At 48.4% G+C, this 17871-nt stretch overlaps 1 protein-coding gene across 3 annotated transcripts in view; it reads left to right on the top strand.

The window, feature by feature from the left end:
• GDPD5 (glycerophosphodiester phosphodiesterase domain containing 5) overlaps nucleotides 1–17871 on the top strand; it is a 246212-nt gene that overhangs the window by 159805 nt on the left and 68536 nt on the right. For all 3 annotated transcript variants that reach the window (XM_019530519.1, XM_019530517.1, XM_019530520.1), the window contains exons 4-8: nucleotides 734–827; nucleotides 1690–1749; nucleotides 8356–8454; nucleotides 10453–10546; nucleotides 17356–17501. In XM_019530519.1, coding sequence (XP_019386064.1) covers nucleotides 734–827; nucleotides 1690–1749; nucleotides 8356–8454; nucleotides 10453–10546; nucleotides 17356–17501 — 493 coding nt within the window. The remainder of the gene's footprint in view (nucleotides 1–733; nucleotides 828–1689; nucleotides 1750–8355; nucleotides 8455–10452; nucleotides 10547–17355; nucleotides 17502–17871) is intronic.

The raw sequence follows: 17871 nt of genomic DNA, 5'->3' as shown, positions 1-17871 counted from the left end.
GTTGCAGATCCAGGGCTATTGCCCCGGGATCCCCCTTCATTCTCTGCCCTGCCGCTCACCTACATCCTAGCTCCTACATCACTTGAATGCATTTCTGAGCAGATACCCGCCTTGCCTAACAGGGATGCTTGCCTTCTGCGACCAGCTTTGTAGTGATGCAGTGCCTAAGCATCATTTGAACCCTTCACATTTCTGGCCACGGTCCCTGCAATGCTAATCAGATCCAATTCTCACCGCCACCACTAGCTTTCCCTGTCCCCTCTACAAGGAGCTCAGGTCTTCAGTAGGTGCTATTGTGAATAGCTGGGCTCCTTTTTTTTTTTCCTTCTCTTTCATTCCTTCTGCTACAGTTTCCCCATCTGATGCCGTGCCCTGAAAGCACTTATTGAGATCGGAGTGCAAATCCCAGTGGGAATATTTGTGTCGCACTCTGTTTTACTTGTTTACATGGGATGCTTTTTGGAAAGCCAAACCCCAGCCCTGTATATTTTTCCTAATAGCACGGTATCAGCCTTTAACATAATCATCCAAACGCAGCTTCCCGGAGCGATTTCCCATGAGACCTCCATGCACAAATATTGTGTTTGTTTTGAAACGACTCGTTCCTTTCATCTCCCGGCTCTCGCCGGCTCTCGCGGAGAGGGAGCAGCCCCTAGTCTAACCTTTACCGAGTGTAGCAGAATTGGTTTGGTGTTGCATCTTTGCCTGATTGCTTTCACGCTTTGTCTTTCAGGTTTTTGTATAACCGGATGGGATATTGGAGTGACTGGTCCATTCCAATACTTATAACAACTGCTGCTGGCTTTACTTACGTTACAGCGTTGTTGGTAGGTAAATTAAAGTCCATCGATGAGTGCTACAGAGCATGCATTTCAGCTTGCCCTGTGCAAGAGCATTGCGGAAGCGGGTCGGTTCTGTACAGCGTGTGCGTGCTTCTTGCTGGCTCCCTCCTCAAGTGCTTTCGAGCAGATAAAATATTGAAGCTCTTTCCACCCCCGGTGTTACTGGCTACACATCTAGCAGAGGTTGTCATGCAAAGTGGCTCCAGCTGACCCACTGTTTATCTCGCTCTCCCTGTGGTTTGGTCCCATTTTTTCGTATAACCTCAGCCTTCGGTTTTCCATCAAATGGGAGAAATGCTGCACCGCATCCTGAGATACTATGACCAATACTGTACCTAGACTCCTGGCAGCTGTGGGTGTACTCCTAGTATCAGGCCCCACTTTGCCAGTGATGATGATAATAATAATCAGACAATGGGAAAAAAATTGCCATTTTTGGGCCCCCTTTCTGTCCGGCTACCCGGTTCACCCATGCCTGTGTCCAGCATTGACTATGGCCTGAATCCTGAGGCTGACACTTGGGTCGGCAGCATCTTCTTATCTTGCTCAGAACAAATAGTATTTCTTCTCAGCTCTGCTGATCTGCACCCTAACGTGATGTCCTCTTCTACTGCCACCATCGCAAGGGCCACGAAAGTCTGTCTACCCTGTTCTCCCTTTAGGGCAGACTCTACCGTACAGCTTCGTAATTTGTTTTTAACCTCCCCTCCAAGTCCCCCCTTCATCCTCTTCTCATTGCTGTTCTCAGTCTCACATCAAGGCGAGTTTCCTATGTACATACTGAATGTGCTGTTGCATCTGGTATAATCTGATGTCTGACCGGCGTCTCTTCTCATTGTCCTTTCAGATTTTAGCACTATGTCACCTAGCAGTGGGACAGCAAATGAACCTACACTGGCTCCACAAGGTAAGTGACCCTTTCTCATAGCCTGGGATTTGAGCAAAGCAAAGGGGGCTGGAGGGATGTGTAATGGCCCATGTGGTTGTAGCCCTTGACAGTGCTGTACCCATAGCTCCCAGAGGTATATTATACAATAAACTTGAGGCCTGCAGGCTCCTACTCAGGTGCTGCTCTCTCCATCACTCCTGCTGTTGGGATCTCTGGGCTCCCTTTCCTTCCTCCAGCCTCCACTTCCTTCCCCTATCCCTAGGGTGCAGATTCCTACCTAGTTTGTTGCAGGTTTTGGGATATTTGCAGATAACAGGTACTGTAAATGTTAGCTCCCTCCCGTGATTCCTGCGGGTGGGATAGCAAATGCAGAGCAGCAGGGAATTAGTGAGCCCGTAGGACGCAGAGCTAAGCAGAGGGAGACTTAATGGTGGTAGCTGGGAGCCCTTCTTGCAGTGGTGCGGGTATTGAAAGGAAAAAACCAAGCAGGATAGCAAATGGTTAATGGATGAGGGGCAGAACTCAGCAGTCGATGAAGTCATGCCATTTACTTTTCAAATGAATTTCCAAACAATAATATTTAGGTTTAGATGGTTTCCTTCTTGGGCGGGTGGAGGGAGATTCCAGGAAGCTCGTTTTTCCATCTGACTGCTCCATTCTGGGGGATGCGGATTTCCTGTTGGTCCCGTGAGGGGGGTTGGCCCTGAGGACCTGGGCACTGAAGATGCACAGAGCCCACCATTGGCTTGAAAATCTTCTGTGCTCCCGCTCTTCCAGGCTACTTGTCTCTAATTTCCTAGCACCCCCTGCTCCAGAATGCTGCCTGAAGAACGCTTGTGAAGGGCATAGGCACCGACTTTTATTTTTGCTTGCAGCGGGGTGCTAAGATGATGCCCCTGCCAATAGCACTACCAGAGCAGAATGCATGAAGGGGTAGGGGTGGATGCGGTGTCGGGGCTCCCTGCCCTGCTGCCCTTCCCCCAGGAGCCCACCCTAGCCATGCTGTAGTACAAGTCCATATCCCCCCATCTGCTGTTTCTGGGCAGGCAGGGGGCACCTCGCCATGGCCACGTGGCTGGTGTGGGGCTCCCTTGGGGAGGACAGCAAGGCAGGGAGCCTTGAGGCTGTAGTGGATAGCCTGCATCTGCCCCCACCCTGTATAGACATCTGAGGGGCACATGCCCCCCCATGCCCTCCTCAGGAGTGCATGTAGTGGCCGCCCCCACCCCTCCCTCACCAGATGAGCCACCCGTGGCTCTGTCCCACTTCCAGCCCTGGGTTCCATGCTCCACCCTGGCTAGGCAACACCCCCAGGCCCAGCCCCTGCCCCTGCCCCACTCCTGTGGGAGCCTCACTCTGCCTCTCCCCATAGACTTACCTACAGGCAGCTGGGGGAGCTGCCTGGGGCTGTATTACTGCCCACATGCATGTGTGTGCATGCACACATGTGGCACCCCCTACCTCCCGTTCTTCCTAGGCACAAGCAGCCCCTTGCAGGCTGATACTCTGCCCATCTGCAAGGGGAAACCCACCTTTTCCCATATTTTTCCATGGTGAACGGAAAACCCAGATCTATGCATGGTACTGAGCATCTGGGACAAATGCTGTCCCAGAATTATGCAGCCTTGGACCAGGACTTTGTTCACATTCGGGGACTGTCCCGCCTAATTGGGGATGGGTGGTCACCCTACCATCCTCCCAAGAGGGACCAGGGCTCTTGGGCTCCCATGTAATCAGCACCTATGGTGAGGAATATGAATATAATTTTCATTGTACAGACCGATAAAAGGAAGTGTAAAAAGATTGTTTGTTCTTCAATACAAATGTCACGGAATGGTTAAGTGACTTGCATTGGGTCCCCTACCTAGTAAGTCAGTGGCATGGCTGGAAGCAATACAACTCCACATCTTTAGACCACTACACAGAGTCCTGACCCCTAGCTCCCAGCACTAACCACTAAGAAGTTTTCTCTAAAAATAAGCCCACCTTCTAATTGTCACCAGGAGGGTGGGAAAATGAACTAAACAGCTGCCTGGCACATCCTTGGGGGTGTTGAACTCACACCTCCTTGCAGACCAGATATGGATGGAGCAGCAGTAGCAGGTAGGAGGTTAACACAGGCGTGACTTGTCCCACACCGCTGACACATCCCAAATGGGGTTGTGTACCCAGGATTTCAGCTATGTGCTCCCCTCTCCCCACCAAAACTCCCAGACCCTCTGTGAGCCCTGCAGAGTGTCTATTTAACACTCATGTCTTAGGCCTTTTTGTACCAATTTACCTTTGGCTTGAAACTTGCAACCTCGTGTGGTTGAATTCCAGTTTTGGTGACCAGTTTGCAGCAAAATAGAGTCTATTTTGTGTGGAGGCTGCTGTCCTTCTCCGTGCTTAATTTTTTTTTTAAAGCTGTGGCCAGGTACAGGGTGTTTTTGGTTTTATTTCCATCAAGCACTTGGTGGCTGCTGAGATGGGAAGGGTGAATGATATCTAGGACTCCTTGGGTATACAGTTGCCTATGAATGTGGAGGACTTGAATCTGTATGGCCTGAGAGGCCCCTTCCAGTCCTGTGTTTGTGTGATGTGTACAGGTGGGTCTGCAGACATTATATCAGACATGGCATGGGCTTTATTTTTGGTACGCGACTCCTTTTGAAGCCAGCTGGAACTCTGTGCACAGATGAGTCCAGGGCTGGATTAATGCATAGGCAAACTAGGCACATGCCTAGGGCCCTGAGCTGCATGGGGCCCTGGTCCTTCCCTCTGCAGTGGCGGTGCAGATGACCCCATCTGCCTCCCTTCCCTTCCCAACACTGCAGTGGCTGCTTCCTAGCAGCAGCACCTGGGTGGGGAGGGGGGTCTCAACCAACCTGGGGCCGGCAAGTTTGTTTGCCTAGGGCTCACTGAAGGGTTAAGTCGGCCCTGCACGAGTCAGGCAGGATTGGGCCCCTGGCAAACAGGCGGATGCATGCTGGACTCTGAATTGCGTCCCTTTCCTAGTTCTTTTCCTTTCCAGACGTGTTTGACTGCAGGGAAGTGGAAGTGGGAGATGGGAAGGGGGTGGAGGATGTCTGCTGCTGAAAAACAAGTTGTTGATTCTTGAGCAGAGCATATGCTTCTTCATGAGGAGTCTGATGTTTTTCAGACATGTTCCAGGTGGCTGGTGGGTTTGGATGAGTAACTCTGAGAGAGAAATATGTTGCAGAGATCCATTGGTTGTCCCCACCTACAGATGACCTCCACCCCTCACTAAATAAACAGTATCCCTTCACCACAAACCAAACACATCAGGGTTTGCTGCTTCTTTTTTTTTTTTTTTTTACCTTAAACTTTCCAGATCTTGCATGGGAGGAGGTGGGAGGAAGACGTGGGACTTGGGAAGGCCAAAGTGCCAATTCTTGTCTTCGTTATTTTTAGCGAATTCAGTAAAGTTGGATGCAAATACCTTGGCAGTTAGAGATCTGGTGTACGTCCTCTCAGGAAGGACTGGCCTGGATTACAATGGCGCGTGGTCTCTGTCTGAGTGGGGCTCTCTGTCTTCCCCTCTGATCCTGGAACAGAGAATCATGGAGAAAGCTGCTTGGTGATGAATTAACCGTGTTTATCCAAATCCAGGACTACCCCAAATTTGAGCTGATGCCCCAGTAATTAGATTCTGTGCATGGAAATCTTATATATTTGTTATAATTCCCATTTATAGAATCTGATGATTGGTGGGTTGCCTCAAATTCATCCTCACCACCATTGCAGTGGGGAAAGCAGTCGCAGAGGGGTTGTAGGTGGGGATCCGGCACTAAGGGGGTAGGTGGTGGAGGGAGTAGTGGCAGAGAGGCAGTAGAGGGGCAGGTGGTGTGGAAGCAGCAGGGGCAGGAAGGGGGAAGATGGTGGGGAAAAGAAACTTGCCCTCTACTGCCCGCCCCCCACTTACCCGCACACTTGCACTTGCCCCACTTGGCAGCCTCCGGCCTCCATTCCCTTTCCCCCCTCTCTCCCACTTGTGCTGCTTCTTCACCCCCATAGCCTCAGCCCCACTCGCCTCTCCAGCCCTCCCTCTCTTCCCCACCCTGCTTACCCTCGCTGTAGCACTGGCAGGCTGGGACATAGAGCAAAGCCCCAGCCTGGTCCCATAGCAGCAATGTAGAGCTGGCACCGCTGCTACAGGGCTGGGCTGGGGCCATGCTCCGTGCCCTGGGCTGCAGTGCGGACAGCCTGCTGGCATCAGAGGTGGGGCAGAGGCTGCTGGGAGGGGGTGAGTGGGGAAGGTGGGGAGAGGCAGGGGATGCGGAAGTGATGGAGCTGCAGGCAGCAGCTGCCATTTCAGCCCCGACCTGGGGTTGGGGCCAGAGCTACAGCAGCTGCCTGCCCCTCCATCACCGCATACTCAACTCCCAAGACCAGGGGCTTTTTTCCCTCATGTTAAATGGTGGGGCGGGGGGGACCTTGCCTTGCAACTGAGTAAATGCAGCTTAAGCCACCTTGTGCATATAGTCTGATGAACTGGAGAAGGTTTAAACTAGACGTAGAGAGGGGTGGAGGCTGCGTTAACTGAACATGTTGATGCCAAGGGGGGCATGACAGAATGAACCACGTGAGACATGCCCCCGTTGATATACTTTCCCTCTCAAGCAGGGGTGGGCAAAATGGCAGATTCGGCCAGCTGCTGGACTCCAGTTCCCAGTTGCCTCTGCTCACATTGCTGGGGCCGGTTTCCCTGGAAACCTCAACAGTAGCAGGGCCAGAGTTTCCATGGAGACCAGCCCCAGCAGCACTGGCAGGGTGCATGGCTGGGCGAGGATCTGCTCTGGGGTCGGGGCTGGGATCTTATGGCGGGCAGTGGATTCCAGTTTTGCCCCGGCTTCGGACCATGGTTTCACTGCTGCAAGATCTGAGCCCTGGAGCAGCTCCGTACCTAGGCATGCGCCCTGCCAGCGCTGCTGGGGCCGGTCTCCATGGAAACCAAGGCCCCATGCTGTCACAACCCCCCTGCTGCTGGGGTCTCCATGAAATGAGCTGCATCAATGTGGGCAGGGGCTGCTGGGAAATGGAGTTCACGGTGGGTCCAATCTGGCCCACGGGTCGGACTTTGCCCACCCCTGCTCTACGCTGTCTACTACTGCTGGAGACAAGATATTGGGCTAGATGGACCATTGGTCTGACTACACCACTGTTGCCTCAGCTTGGTTTCCATTATGTTTTGGGAAGCCAGCGTGGATGAAGGGAGCCTAGCCTGGCATTCTCCTTATACGATGATGTTCAATGTGCCCCTGGGTTTGGTGCAAATAAATTGAGAAGTCTGAATTTATGTGCACTTTGCTGCTGTGTGCATGCAGCGCACCTTGCAAGCCTCACATCACCCTTTTCCTGTATGGGGAAGGCTTGAGAAAAACTTCACCCCAGCCACGCAGATTTAAATGAATGCAAATTGTTGCTACTGTCTTCAAAGATGGAAGGTAGCCTTCAGCTGGTGTCGGTAGCATTTAGTGTCTGACATTGGCTGATTTGTCATAAAAAAACAACACTGGGAGAGGCTAGAAGGGAATGGAGCAGAGGGGGACATGGGAATCATCCTGGAGCAGAGCTCAGCACCGTTATAATATTAGGATGCCAAATTAAGACAGCCCAGTGCTAAGGCATGCCAGAGGTGGCAGTTATTAGATATTCCACCACTGCATGGTGTATTTTGTGAAAAACTTAATAACAAGATCTATAAACTTCTGTTTTGGCATGGGGAACAGACTGGACAAAACCTCTTCATGGGCTGGATTTGATCCACAGGTTGCTGACCCCTCTTCTAGCAAATTTCTTTTAGAAATGCATTTTTTGAAATTGTAAATTCAACTTTTGTTCAGTTGCTTTGCTTCAAAAAAATTAATAAAAGCCTCTCTCCCAGGCCGTGGGCGGTGTGTTTGGCTATTAAGCAAATCTGGAACAATTGTAGGACTGTGGGGCATTTTGATTTATTCTGTTCTGTGTGTGCCTCTCAAAACTGGGGGCTTTTTGCCCTGGAAGAAAGCCAGATTTAGTCAGTACAGGAGACTGAGGCATGGACCATCCCTTTAAATCTCATGGGCTATGCAGCATTTGCTGCAATGGTCTCTGTGATGGAAACTAGTGGGAAGACAGGCTTGAGGCTGTCTAGTTAAAGTGGGTTGTAGTCACTGTGTCATGACTAATCTAAGTTTAACATTTTACCTGTGTCCAGTTCGGTCATTTGACTGCTCCGAGTAGACTTGTGCTTTCTAAGTATTGCCAAGCCCGTTTGCAACCAGACAAAACTTGAAGAGCGGGGGCTGGATCCTGCCTTTAGCATTAGAGACCCATAGTGCTTGCTGTTTTGCTAGCTTCCCCCTGCATACCCCTGCCAGCGCATCTCTGCCCCCTGCACACCATTGCCAGGGGCATGAATTTTGACATTTCAGATACTGAGTCTTTCCCAAGCAGAGTCAGAGTGGGGGCAGTTCCCTGCCACCGGGCATCTCATTTAAAGCCTTTGTGCCATAGTTTCCGCAAAGAAAATGAGGCCCTAACGCTCGATTTGTCTGGATCCTTGGGGCAAAACTCGCCGAGTTAAATGCACTATATAGCAATGGTAGTAATGTCTATAAATGTGTCCTTTCTTTGTTTCAGATTGGACTGATTGTGACCTTGATAGCTACCGTTATAACCATGTCTTCTATAGCACAGCTTTGGGATGACGAATGGGAGATGGTAGTTATTTCATTGCAAGTAAGTTGGAATATTTTGGGTGGGTTTTGGGGGTGGGGGAAGGTACTTCATTTCAAAGAACAGAGCTTTTCCTTTAGCTTTCGGTACCAAAGGGGAAATCGTGCTCCACCGAAGTAAATAGCAAACTTCCCCCTGGCTTCTCCGAGACCAAGGTCTCATCTCAAGTCTCCATCTTCAGAGCTGAACTTTATAGTGAGCAGTAGGAATTGCTGATGTTGGGTGTGATCCAAAGCCATTTGAAGTCGACAGGAGTTCTGCAAACGTGATGAAATGCCGCTGTGGTTGTCAGTTAGATGGATGCATCCTGACTGCTGGGATGCTAGGTATACAGCCCGGACCTGTAAAATTCCTCCTAGTCTGATGGGGGGATTTTGCATTTGGACAGGAACATGATTAAAAAAAACACAAACCCAAAGACTTTTGCGTTTTGAGGGGCCAGTGAAATTTGTACGTTGTAGAGTCTGAATGTGGAGCAAAACCAGTTCCCAAGATTTTGTGACTTTGATTTTGCTTTTGGAAGCAGCTCTCGTCTCTGGCATTTTTTCTGTTCCATTCCCCAAAAATGTATTTGGCACATCTCGTTTGCAGGAAAGGGTTTAATGAGTTTCATGTAAGGTTGGTTCTGTCTTTTGGAAATACCCCGATTCATGGACAAAGAGAAGAGGTAAGGGTAATGTCTTTTTATTGGGCTACCTATATAGTTGGGGGAGAGGTTAGGCGAGCTTTCAGGCACAAATTTGCCTTACCTTGCTTCACAAATTTTGTTCATACCAAAAAAGCTAAAAAAAAAAAAAAAAAAGGCATTCATATTCACATTTGACTGCTTACATGTCTCGGGGTGATTTCTCCCGTTTCTAAGCTTTACCCAGGCAGTTAGGAAGGAGAAACAGGACTGTGTCTAAGCTAACCAACTGGGCTCACAGGCAATGCAGAATCAGTGGTGATTATAGCAAAACATAGAGTTCAGACAGACTATGATACGCTCAAGGTGGTTTCACCCTTGTGTGTTAAGCTCTGTTTCTGTCCTTGCTGGCTCCTGCTTCGTAGACTCCCAGGGCTGGAAGGGACCTCAGGGGGTCGTCTAATCCAGCCTCTCTGCTCAAGGCAGGGTCACCCCAGCCAAGCATTTATCTAACCTGCTCTTAAAAACATCCAGCGAAAGTGGTCTCCACTCAAAGTTGTGGCAACTAAAGGCAAGCAGAGCCCAGATGCATCAAAGGACTTGCCCAGAATCACAGAGCTGGGGACTGAGCCCAGATCTAGTCCAGCGCTCTGCCCGCTAACTAAATTACCCCTTGTTTTGGTTATAAATAATTTCCCCCCTCCATGTATTACTGGAGCACCTGGTGTCCCAGTGATGCTAGGGGCTCACTTCAAAGGATACAGGCATCTGCTGAGAAACTTTCTGGGGCTTGTCTATGCTGACTGGAGGCCTGCTAGAAGGCAACCCCCATCCACTCCATGCACCCCCACCTCCCAGGCATCAGGCGATTACACCAGTACTGAGCTTGCCCCAGGAGCTCTGTCTTAGCGCAGGGCTGACCACACTTGGCTGCAGCACCTCATTTCTGGGAACCAGCACGCACAGAGCAGGAGTGAGTGGGGAAGGTGTGCTTCTTGGCATTGATGCGGAGGCAGTAGACAAGCCGTCGCTGTGCAGATGTCTTCTCCTTGGCACGCGGTGGGCCAGAGCTGCACGGCGGTATAGCCCTGGGGACCAAACCATTTCTCAGGCAACACTGGAAGGTGGAAACTGTTCACATCTGAGCCTCAGGGCAGGCACAAAGCTGATGCAGAAGGCTCAGAGTCTCTTTGGGCAAAGGGTGCCTAGTTGGATTCAGTATGGGGTAGGCAGGGGCTTTGTGTGGTCTTCGGTGTCCAATTGAAAGAAGTTGCCTTAGGATAGTACTGGGCATAGAAGTCAGAACATTTTTCTCCTTGACTATCTAGAAATGTCCCCTTCAAGCCTCTTCATGGTGTTCATGTTGTTTTTCCTAGGCCACAGCTCCATTCCTGCACATAGGAGCCCTTGCTGCAGTCACAGCCCTGTCCTGGTTGATAGCGGGGCAGTTTGCAAGAACGGAAAAAGCCAGTGAGTATCAGCTCATCTTCTCCTTGTTTGCTCCATATTCTCCTGTCTCCTGGCGTCCTGCAGAAAAAATCGTAGGTGCACACATGTTAAAGATCAAAGGCTGACACCAAAGCAGAAGTCCGTGACGGTTTTTTTTAAAGCCTTTTGTTCTATGTGATGAGGGAAGGGTTTGATGCTTGTACTTCCAGGTAGTGCTAGGGAAAGTCTAGTGACCTGTCGCTGTCAGAGCACGTTGTCCTTCCTTGTACAGCTTCATCACAGCAGCCAGTCAACCCCAAATGGCTGATTGCCTCCGTCTCTTTTGAAATCATAACTACCTTCTCATTTCTGAAGGCTTTCATATGCTTCATTTGCAACCAGAGAGCTGGTCCCAAGATGCTGGGTGCACATACATGGCTGGCGAGAGACATCCACCTTTTGAAGGATGTGCAAACTAAAGAGACAGCCCAACCAAAAGGCAGGCAGGGACCCAGAGAAGTTTTAAATATTTTTCACTTGGACATCATTTTTCATCTGACCCCAGTGCTCTTTCCTGCCCAGGGCAGGAGGTTGGACTCGATGGTCTAATAGGTCCCTTCCAACCCTAAAATCTATGAAATCTATGAATCCAGCTGATCGGCAGCAGAGCGGGGACCCCAAGTCTCTGGCCTCCTAGTGACTGCCCCATCCACTGAACTAAACTGACTTTTATGCCCAGTCTGTCTTATCCCCTGGACCTCAGGCCTTTGCCTGCCCTCCAGCATTCACGCAGCTCACATGGCGTTGTCTGCTTTAATCAGATAACAAAGATATTTTCTCATGGGCACAAGCATGCTTCCTAAAAAAATTACTAAGCCAATTTCATACAAATTATTCTAACTGGAATTTAAATCATAGTGAAATATGATCCCTGGAAGGATTTTGGCAGCATTGGCAAAAGGTTACCAAGAAATGGGCATTGAGCATCAGGAGGCAGTGATGGAGGGAGAGAAAGAAAATGAGAGATGTAAAGAATTTCAATATTAAAGGAGACTTCTTCAAAAGAGAATGTGGTGTGGCTTAATTTACAAATAGAAATGGGGATGCTTTACCTGTTAGTATTCAGGGTATAATTACCCTGCCAGTCAAGATGGGCTAAATTCTCAGATAAGCCTATTTTACACGGTATTTTTTTTTTTTTATATAATTCTTGGTACCGATTTCTGATTGAAATCTGCTCTCTGAAGGCAGCTTCTGTGTATTGTACTTTTAAGTAAGCAGGAAAGGTGGCCTCACTCCACCTGTTACTTTCCTTTTAATAAAGCTTTGTAAGGAGCTTGATTCAGTAACTTTGCAGCATAGTAGACTGAAGCCCCTTTCATGCACAGGATTCATCTATAAAAGGGATGATCCTGCTCTGATTAGGACACTGGACAAGATGACCTCTTGCAGTCCTTTCCACCCCTCCTTTTCTGTGATCACTTTACCCAGCCAGATGCAGCCATCTCTGGGGAAGAACACGGCAGCAGGTCAGTGGTGCCAATCTGTATTATCCATCGGTGAAAGGGGATGCCGTATCCAAACCAAACTTCTGGGGAGACCAAAAGGGATGAGAACCCAAACCAGGGAAAGTTGCACCTCTGCCCTCGATCTTCTGGAAGTGACCATTACATCTGCAGCATCGTTAGCACTGCCCTTGATCATTGTCCTGTTTCAGGCATCAGACTGTAGACATACTCTTTATTTAAATGCAGGTTTTTCTTTTTTCCAAAACCTGCCACCCCAGTTAAGCCTATTTGTTTAACTCCAGTCATTTAAGAAGTTGTTCTTTTAGAACGTGCCTCCAAGGGTGCTTGAAAGTCCAGCTAGAAAACACTGGATTAAAAGAATTGGCTAAAGCAATGAAGAGGCAGGAGGAGCGGTGTCAATTAATGAGGTGGGACTCGACCCCCCCATGGCTCAGAGCTTGAAAAGGGGAAGGAGCAAAAGTGGCAAGGAGAGAGGGAAACTGCATAGTTTGCTTCCCTCTCTGCTGCTTAAAAATATTAACTAAAACTACTAAATCTTGCTAGCTTCATTTCCCCCTTAGCAGCTTAATGCCGTGCTCAGACAAAGACTTCACTGTAGTAGGGGAATGATAATAAGATTTTTCTGATTGCCTGGGTGTCATCATCAAGTGTGAATGTCATTTCAGAAGTCAAGACATCGCTGGGAAAGCGAAGGGTCCTTTACTGGTGATCTGCAGCATGCTAATGCTGCAGCTTGTACCAGACGGCCACCTTCATTCTTGCCTTGCACCCGCTGGTGAATAATATGGGGGTGCTCCAAGATACTAATGAGTTTATCCTCATGGAGACCTCATGCCGGGAAGAGCAGGTGTCCAGGTTCCACAATGTGAACTTTGCACGGGTGTTTGAGTGCTACTTGCCTTCCCCTGCCTTGACTCTTCATATAGACGTTTTCATCCTCAGGTGTCTGCACAAGAGGTGGTGAGGGATGCGAGGGTGGATAATCATCCTCTGCTGACCCTATGTGGGCATCTACTTAAACCAGAGGCTGGAATGGGTGAGATGCCTTCGTTAGAAGAACTCCTGGGAAATGTCCCTGGGGGAGTTGCATCTAGTGGGGAGACCACTGGTAATGTTGTCTAAAGTGAGTTGCCATCTTGTTCGCGTAGGCCCGGGGTGGGCAAAATGCGGCCCGGGGGGCCGGATGCGGCCTGCCAGGCCATTGTATCTGGCCCATGGGGCTCCTAAAGAATTTAGAAAATTAATATTAATCTGCCCTGGGCTGCCTTTCACACAGCCCTCGATGGCTTGCTGAAACTCAGTAAGCGGCCCTCTGCCCAAAATAATTGCCCGCCCCTGGCCTAGGCCATTCAGCAGCCACAGTGCTTTTATGCTCACACCTTTCTTGAGCATGCTAGTTTTGGCCATTGAGAGGACAAAGCTGTTTGTACCATCCTTGATTTTATTTCATTTCTGCTCCAGTAAGACTTGCTGTGACTTAATATAAAGTATAAATATATATAGTCCAGTCATTTCTATTATTTACTGTCACTAGACCCTTTCTGGTTTAACTCAACCATAGCTTCAATTCTTCCTCAGTCTCCAACCAGACTGTCTAGCAGCGTGCATCAGAATAGACTACAACATGTTCCTGTATGCCTGGCACATTTTGTTATAAAAGCCAGATCTCTGCCTTTGTCTCCTTGGCTGCATCTGAGTTAAGAGGACTTTTCTACCACAGTTAAAACACCCTATGTCAGGAGGGAGTGCGGTGACACAGTACTTGGCATCAAAAGGCAAGAAATGATTTCAAATTACCTCCATTTTTACTTTGTGGGGATAATAAGCATGATTTCTAAAGAGGCTTATGGGATTCTTGGAAATGATCTTAATTTCCCGGCTTCTGTGCCTAATGTTGGGGTTAGTCGTCAGACCCCTTCTACAATGGTGCACGTCCTGTGATCTCTTGTTGGACGACATTGACCTTTCGGATGCACGTCCGTGATTGTAATCTGTGCTGCTACATGTTTCATTTGGTGTTTCCGTACGATCTGGCTTGCCAAGCTGTATCGCTTCAATCTGTCATCATGTAATGGAAGAGGCAGACAAAGGCCCCTTCATACTTCCGGCACAATACTTCTGGATTGATGATGACTCGACTGTTAAAAGTTTGATGACATCCGAGTGTATGTGTGCTTGGGTGAGAGAGGCTTCCAAGGGGAAAATGTAGCGGTGCAGTTCAAGGTCACTTTCCAAAGCAAGTTGGAAAAACTAGTGGTTTCCCCACCAGTGCTGCTGAGCTCAAGGGCATTGTGAATTTATGATGCTGAACGTTAAATTGGTATTTGCTTATAAACTAAAAGTTGCATGGAGTTTACTTGCACCATGACTGATCGGGAGAGACAGGAGCCCAAGACTGCGTTGTTCTCCTTGGGTGGGCAGTTAGTTGACATGCGTGTCCTGGTCTGACTGGTTGATTATCATGGTCGTCTGCAAACAAGATTATTAAATGGTAGAAGCAAGTGTAGCTCATAAGTTAAGGTAATGCCAGGGCATTTACAGTCATTCCTTTTTAGACGTGTTGTTTTTGTGGCTGTTCCTAGGAAACCGCTCCCTCTGCCTTATCCAACGCCACTTGACTCCTTGACTGTAACCAGGACTCCAGTGTCTCTCTCTGCTTTAGCTGCTTTGCAACAAGAAGCAGCTGTGTTGATTATTTTTGGGTTCAAGAGATGGTTAGTAGCTCGCCCAGTTCAAAGGCATCTGTTGTCTTTCCTCACTCGAGTAATTTGTTAATGAGCTCAGAGTAGCTCTATGATGGCTTTCAGCACAGCTGAAAGATTGCCATCTTAGATATTTGACATTGTGGGAAGGCCGGTTAGGCTGAAGCACAAGTCTGGTAGTCATGGGATCCAGGGTCTGTTCCAAATCTCACCATCTTACACGTTTCACAGGATGTAAAGTCCCAGTTCCTGGAATCAAGTGATTACGTCAATTGTTAATTAAAGGTGAAATTAAGTTCCTAGCCCTCAGGATTGGGGAGAGAAGCTTGAAAACCTTACACGAGTGGATCCTTGAGCCACACTTAGGATATTTTGGGCCCTGACTTCTGACGTTTGAACATTTGAAGTTGGCAACACTGGATCCGTTAAGTAATCAGAGGCAAGTCTTAATCTTTGTGTCCATATTTCTTGCTTCATCTTTGTCTCCATATCTCTAGTAATAGTCTAGTTTGAGATCATTTGTGGGGAAACCCTGCAGAAGCCCAAAGTACTTTTATTAGGTATCGTTCTCACTCTTTTCCATCAACACTTTTAATACTCTACTTTTCATGGCTATTGCTGCTGTTGAGGTCATCAGCACTGGACACTAAAGTCCAGGCAATTCAGAGGAGGACAAGCAGATGTGGACTTTGACCCTTTAACTATCATTAGTTTCCACAGAAGATATTGGCTGTCCGCAGAACAGCATCCCAGAGTGACACTTGGGTTGCTTTGTGGAGTTCGGACACATACAGCCTAGTCTGTGGGCCAAGCTCTGGGCTTTCTGAAGTTGGGGTGAAATTCTAAAGGCATTGTGTTTCTAAAGGGGTTTATTGGTTAGGGAGCATGTATGAAGAACATTGCCCTCAACCGAAAGGTTTGTATCACTTGAGAGTAAGTAGTAGAAATGAACAGTGATCTAACATCGATGTGTCTGCTCTACAGGGGGTCTAATTCAGCCACTATGTGTGAACTAGGATATCGTGCTGCAAGTCGATAGAGATGCCCCCTTCCACATCCCAGTCGTACTCCTTCATCCTAAAACTCTTTGCAGCCTGAAGTATCCCCCCGCCCTTTTCTCATCCCACCCAGTAGTCCTTTCATTGCATCTGTTATCAGAAATGATTACATATAAATGTTCTGGAGAACATCAGAACGTAAGAAGTACCATGCTGGGTTAGACCAGTGGTCCATCTAGCCCAGTATCCTGTCTCTGACTGCAAGGCCTGGGACCTCCTGGCCCTAGCCACTCTAGTGATGTGTCTCACCAGCAAGGAGACTCTGGCTGGGAGGACCTCTGGGGGCTGTGGGGCTGCTTTCCTTTCCGTGGTCCAGTCACGTCTCTGGGTAGAGTTTCTCTGGGGAGTGTCCAATGGCTCCTTGGACCTGTTCAAGGGCCGGTGAGCACTGTCCGGTGTGCTCTGTTTGATGCCCCCCACTTGGTGCACTACTTATAAACCTTTGGCCTCCACTTCCGTCCCTGTTATGTTTTTAGTTGCCCCAAGGAATCGGTTGCCACTTCCACAGCAGCCTCCTTTTTTTGAGGGAGGCTTCTAGTTCTGCTTGGTCCATGATCCCCTAAGTGGCAAATAGGCCTGTCTCTGACAGCAGCAGAAGTGGATGCTGTACAGGGAAAGCATCAGTCTCTGTAGCGCAAACTCCCCAGAAGGAGTTACCAAGACCTGGTTTCCAATCTGAAAGTTGCATGGGTTTAAAAAATGGATTTAAAACTGGTCTAAACTGATCACGTAGATGCAGTCAAACCGGCTTACTCTTGCTCATGTTGGTTTGGTTTCTGCCAGTGAGTTACCAAATGAAGCTACAGTCATATAAGTGTTTCTCCGTTGCAGGTATGCAGCGGGTTAGTTGGAGTGATTTGGAGGCAAAGATACAGTGGTGCAGCATTTCCAAAGGGGTGTGTTAGTCCTTGTGGTTTTGCTGTTCTCCTTACCCTGCACAAACAGGCCAGAAATCAGTATCGCTGGACGGTATTTTTGGCTCCCTCACTGTCCTTCAGCAGTCATTTAAATCTGTACATTAAGCAGGGCAGAGTGGCACCTTTGTACATTTATTTATAAGTGTATGCATAATACTGTATACTTTAGTTGTTATACCTTTTATGTTAGTCTTCCATCTGTGAAATAGAGTATGCGATGCCGTTACTAGCTTACAAAGTATGTTGATCATGTTGGGATGCATAACTTGCTGAATATAAAAAGGTAGGTATAGCCGTGTTCTTCTGAAGTCAAGCAGAAGGCAAGGCAGAGTGGCACCTTAGAGATGCGTTCAGAGGCATGAACTTTCACATATTCACAGAAGTTTAGGGCTTGCAACATCAAGCCAACTTGATGAAGTAGGCAGCTGCCTATGAAAACCTATGCCTCTGAACCACTTACTCTGAGGAGCTAACTTGGCCTACCTTCTGGCTAAATACAAAGCATTGCTAGTCCTTGTAGCTGGAGAGGATTGTTAATGAGGGTCTGTTCTGTTGGAAACAGAAATATAATGTCTTTGAATTCACGTTCCTTGAGGGATTTGTCCCAGACTAGTATTTTCACTGCTGTATTTGTTTTGTGTTCAGCTTCTCAGATGCTGACATTCACTGCATACTTTGCAGTCGTAGTTGCACTTTACCTCGTTCCGCTCACTATCTCTTCCCCTTGTATAATGGAGAAGAAGGACTTGGGACCAAAGCCTGCCATCATTGGTCATCGTGGAGCACCAATGGTAAGTACCTTCATATTATAACTAAGCTGTGTCCCGGGTACATTTTAGTGCTGGAAGTGATTGCCCTATAGAGGCTAAAATCCACTGTCCACAAAACCCTGTACAACGTGTCCTGGTTCATGATATAGGACAAGGCATGTAATCTCTGTCTACATTTAGTGTATTGATTTGCCTCCCTAATATAAAGAGCATTGGGAAGCCTGGGTAACTATTAAGTCCCACAAAGGAAATCGGATATCTTATCTTGCTCAGATTGATCTCAGTGGGAGTTGGGCTCGGTTCCTACATAGTTTCATAGTTTCATAGTAGCTAGAGTCGGAAGGGACCTAGGTAGATCATCTAGTCCGACCCCCTGCCTTGGCAGGAAAGA

The sequence above is a fragment of the Crocodylus porosus genome, unplaced genomic scaffold (genome assembly GCF_001723895.1).
Source record: "Crocodylus porosus isolate Cpor-Errol unplaced genomic scaffold, CroPor_comp1, whole genome shotgun sequence".
NCBI lineage: Eukaryota > Metazoa > Chordata > Crocodylia > Crocodylidae > Crocodylus > Crocodylus porosus.
The sequence above is the reverse complement of the archived record's forward strand: the minus strand, read 5'-3'. Positions and strand labels throughout refer to the sequence as shown.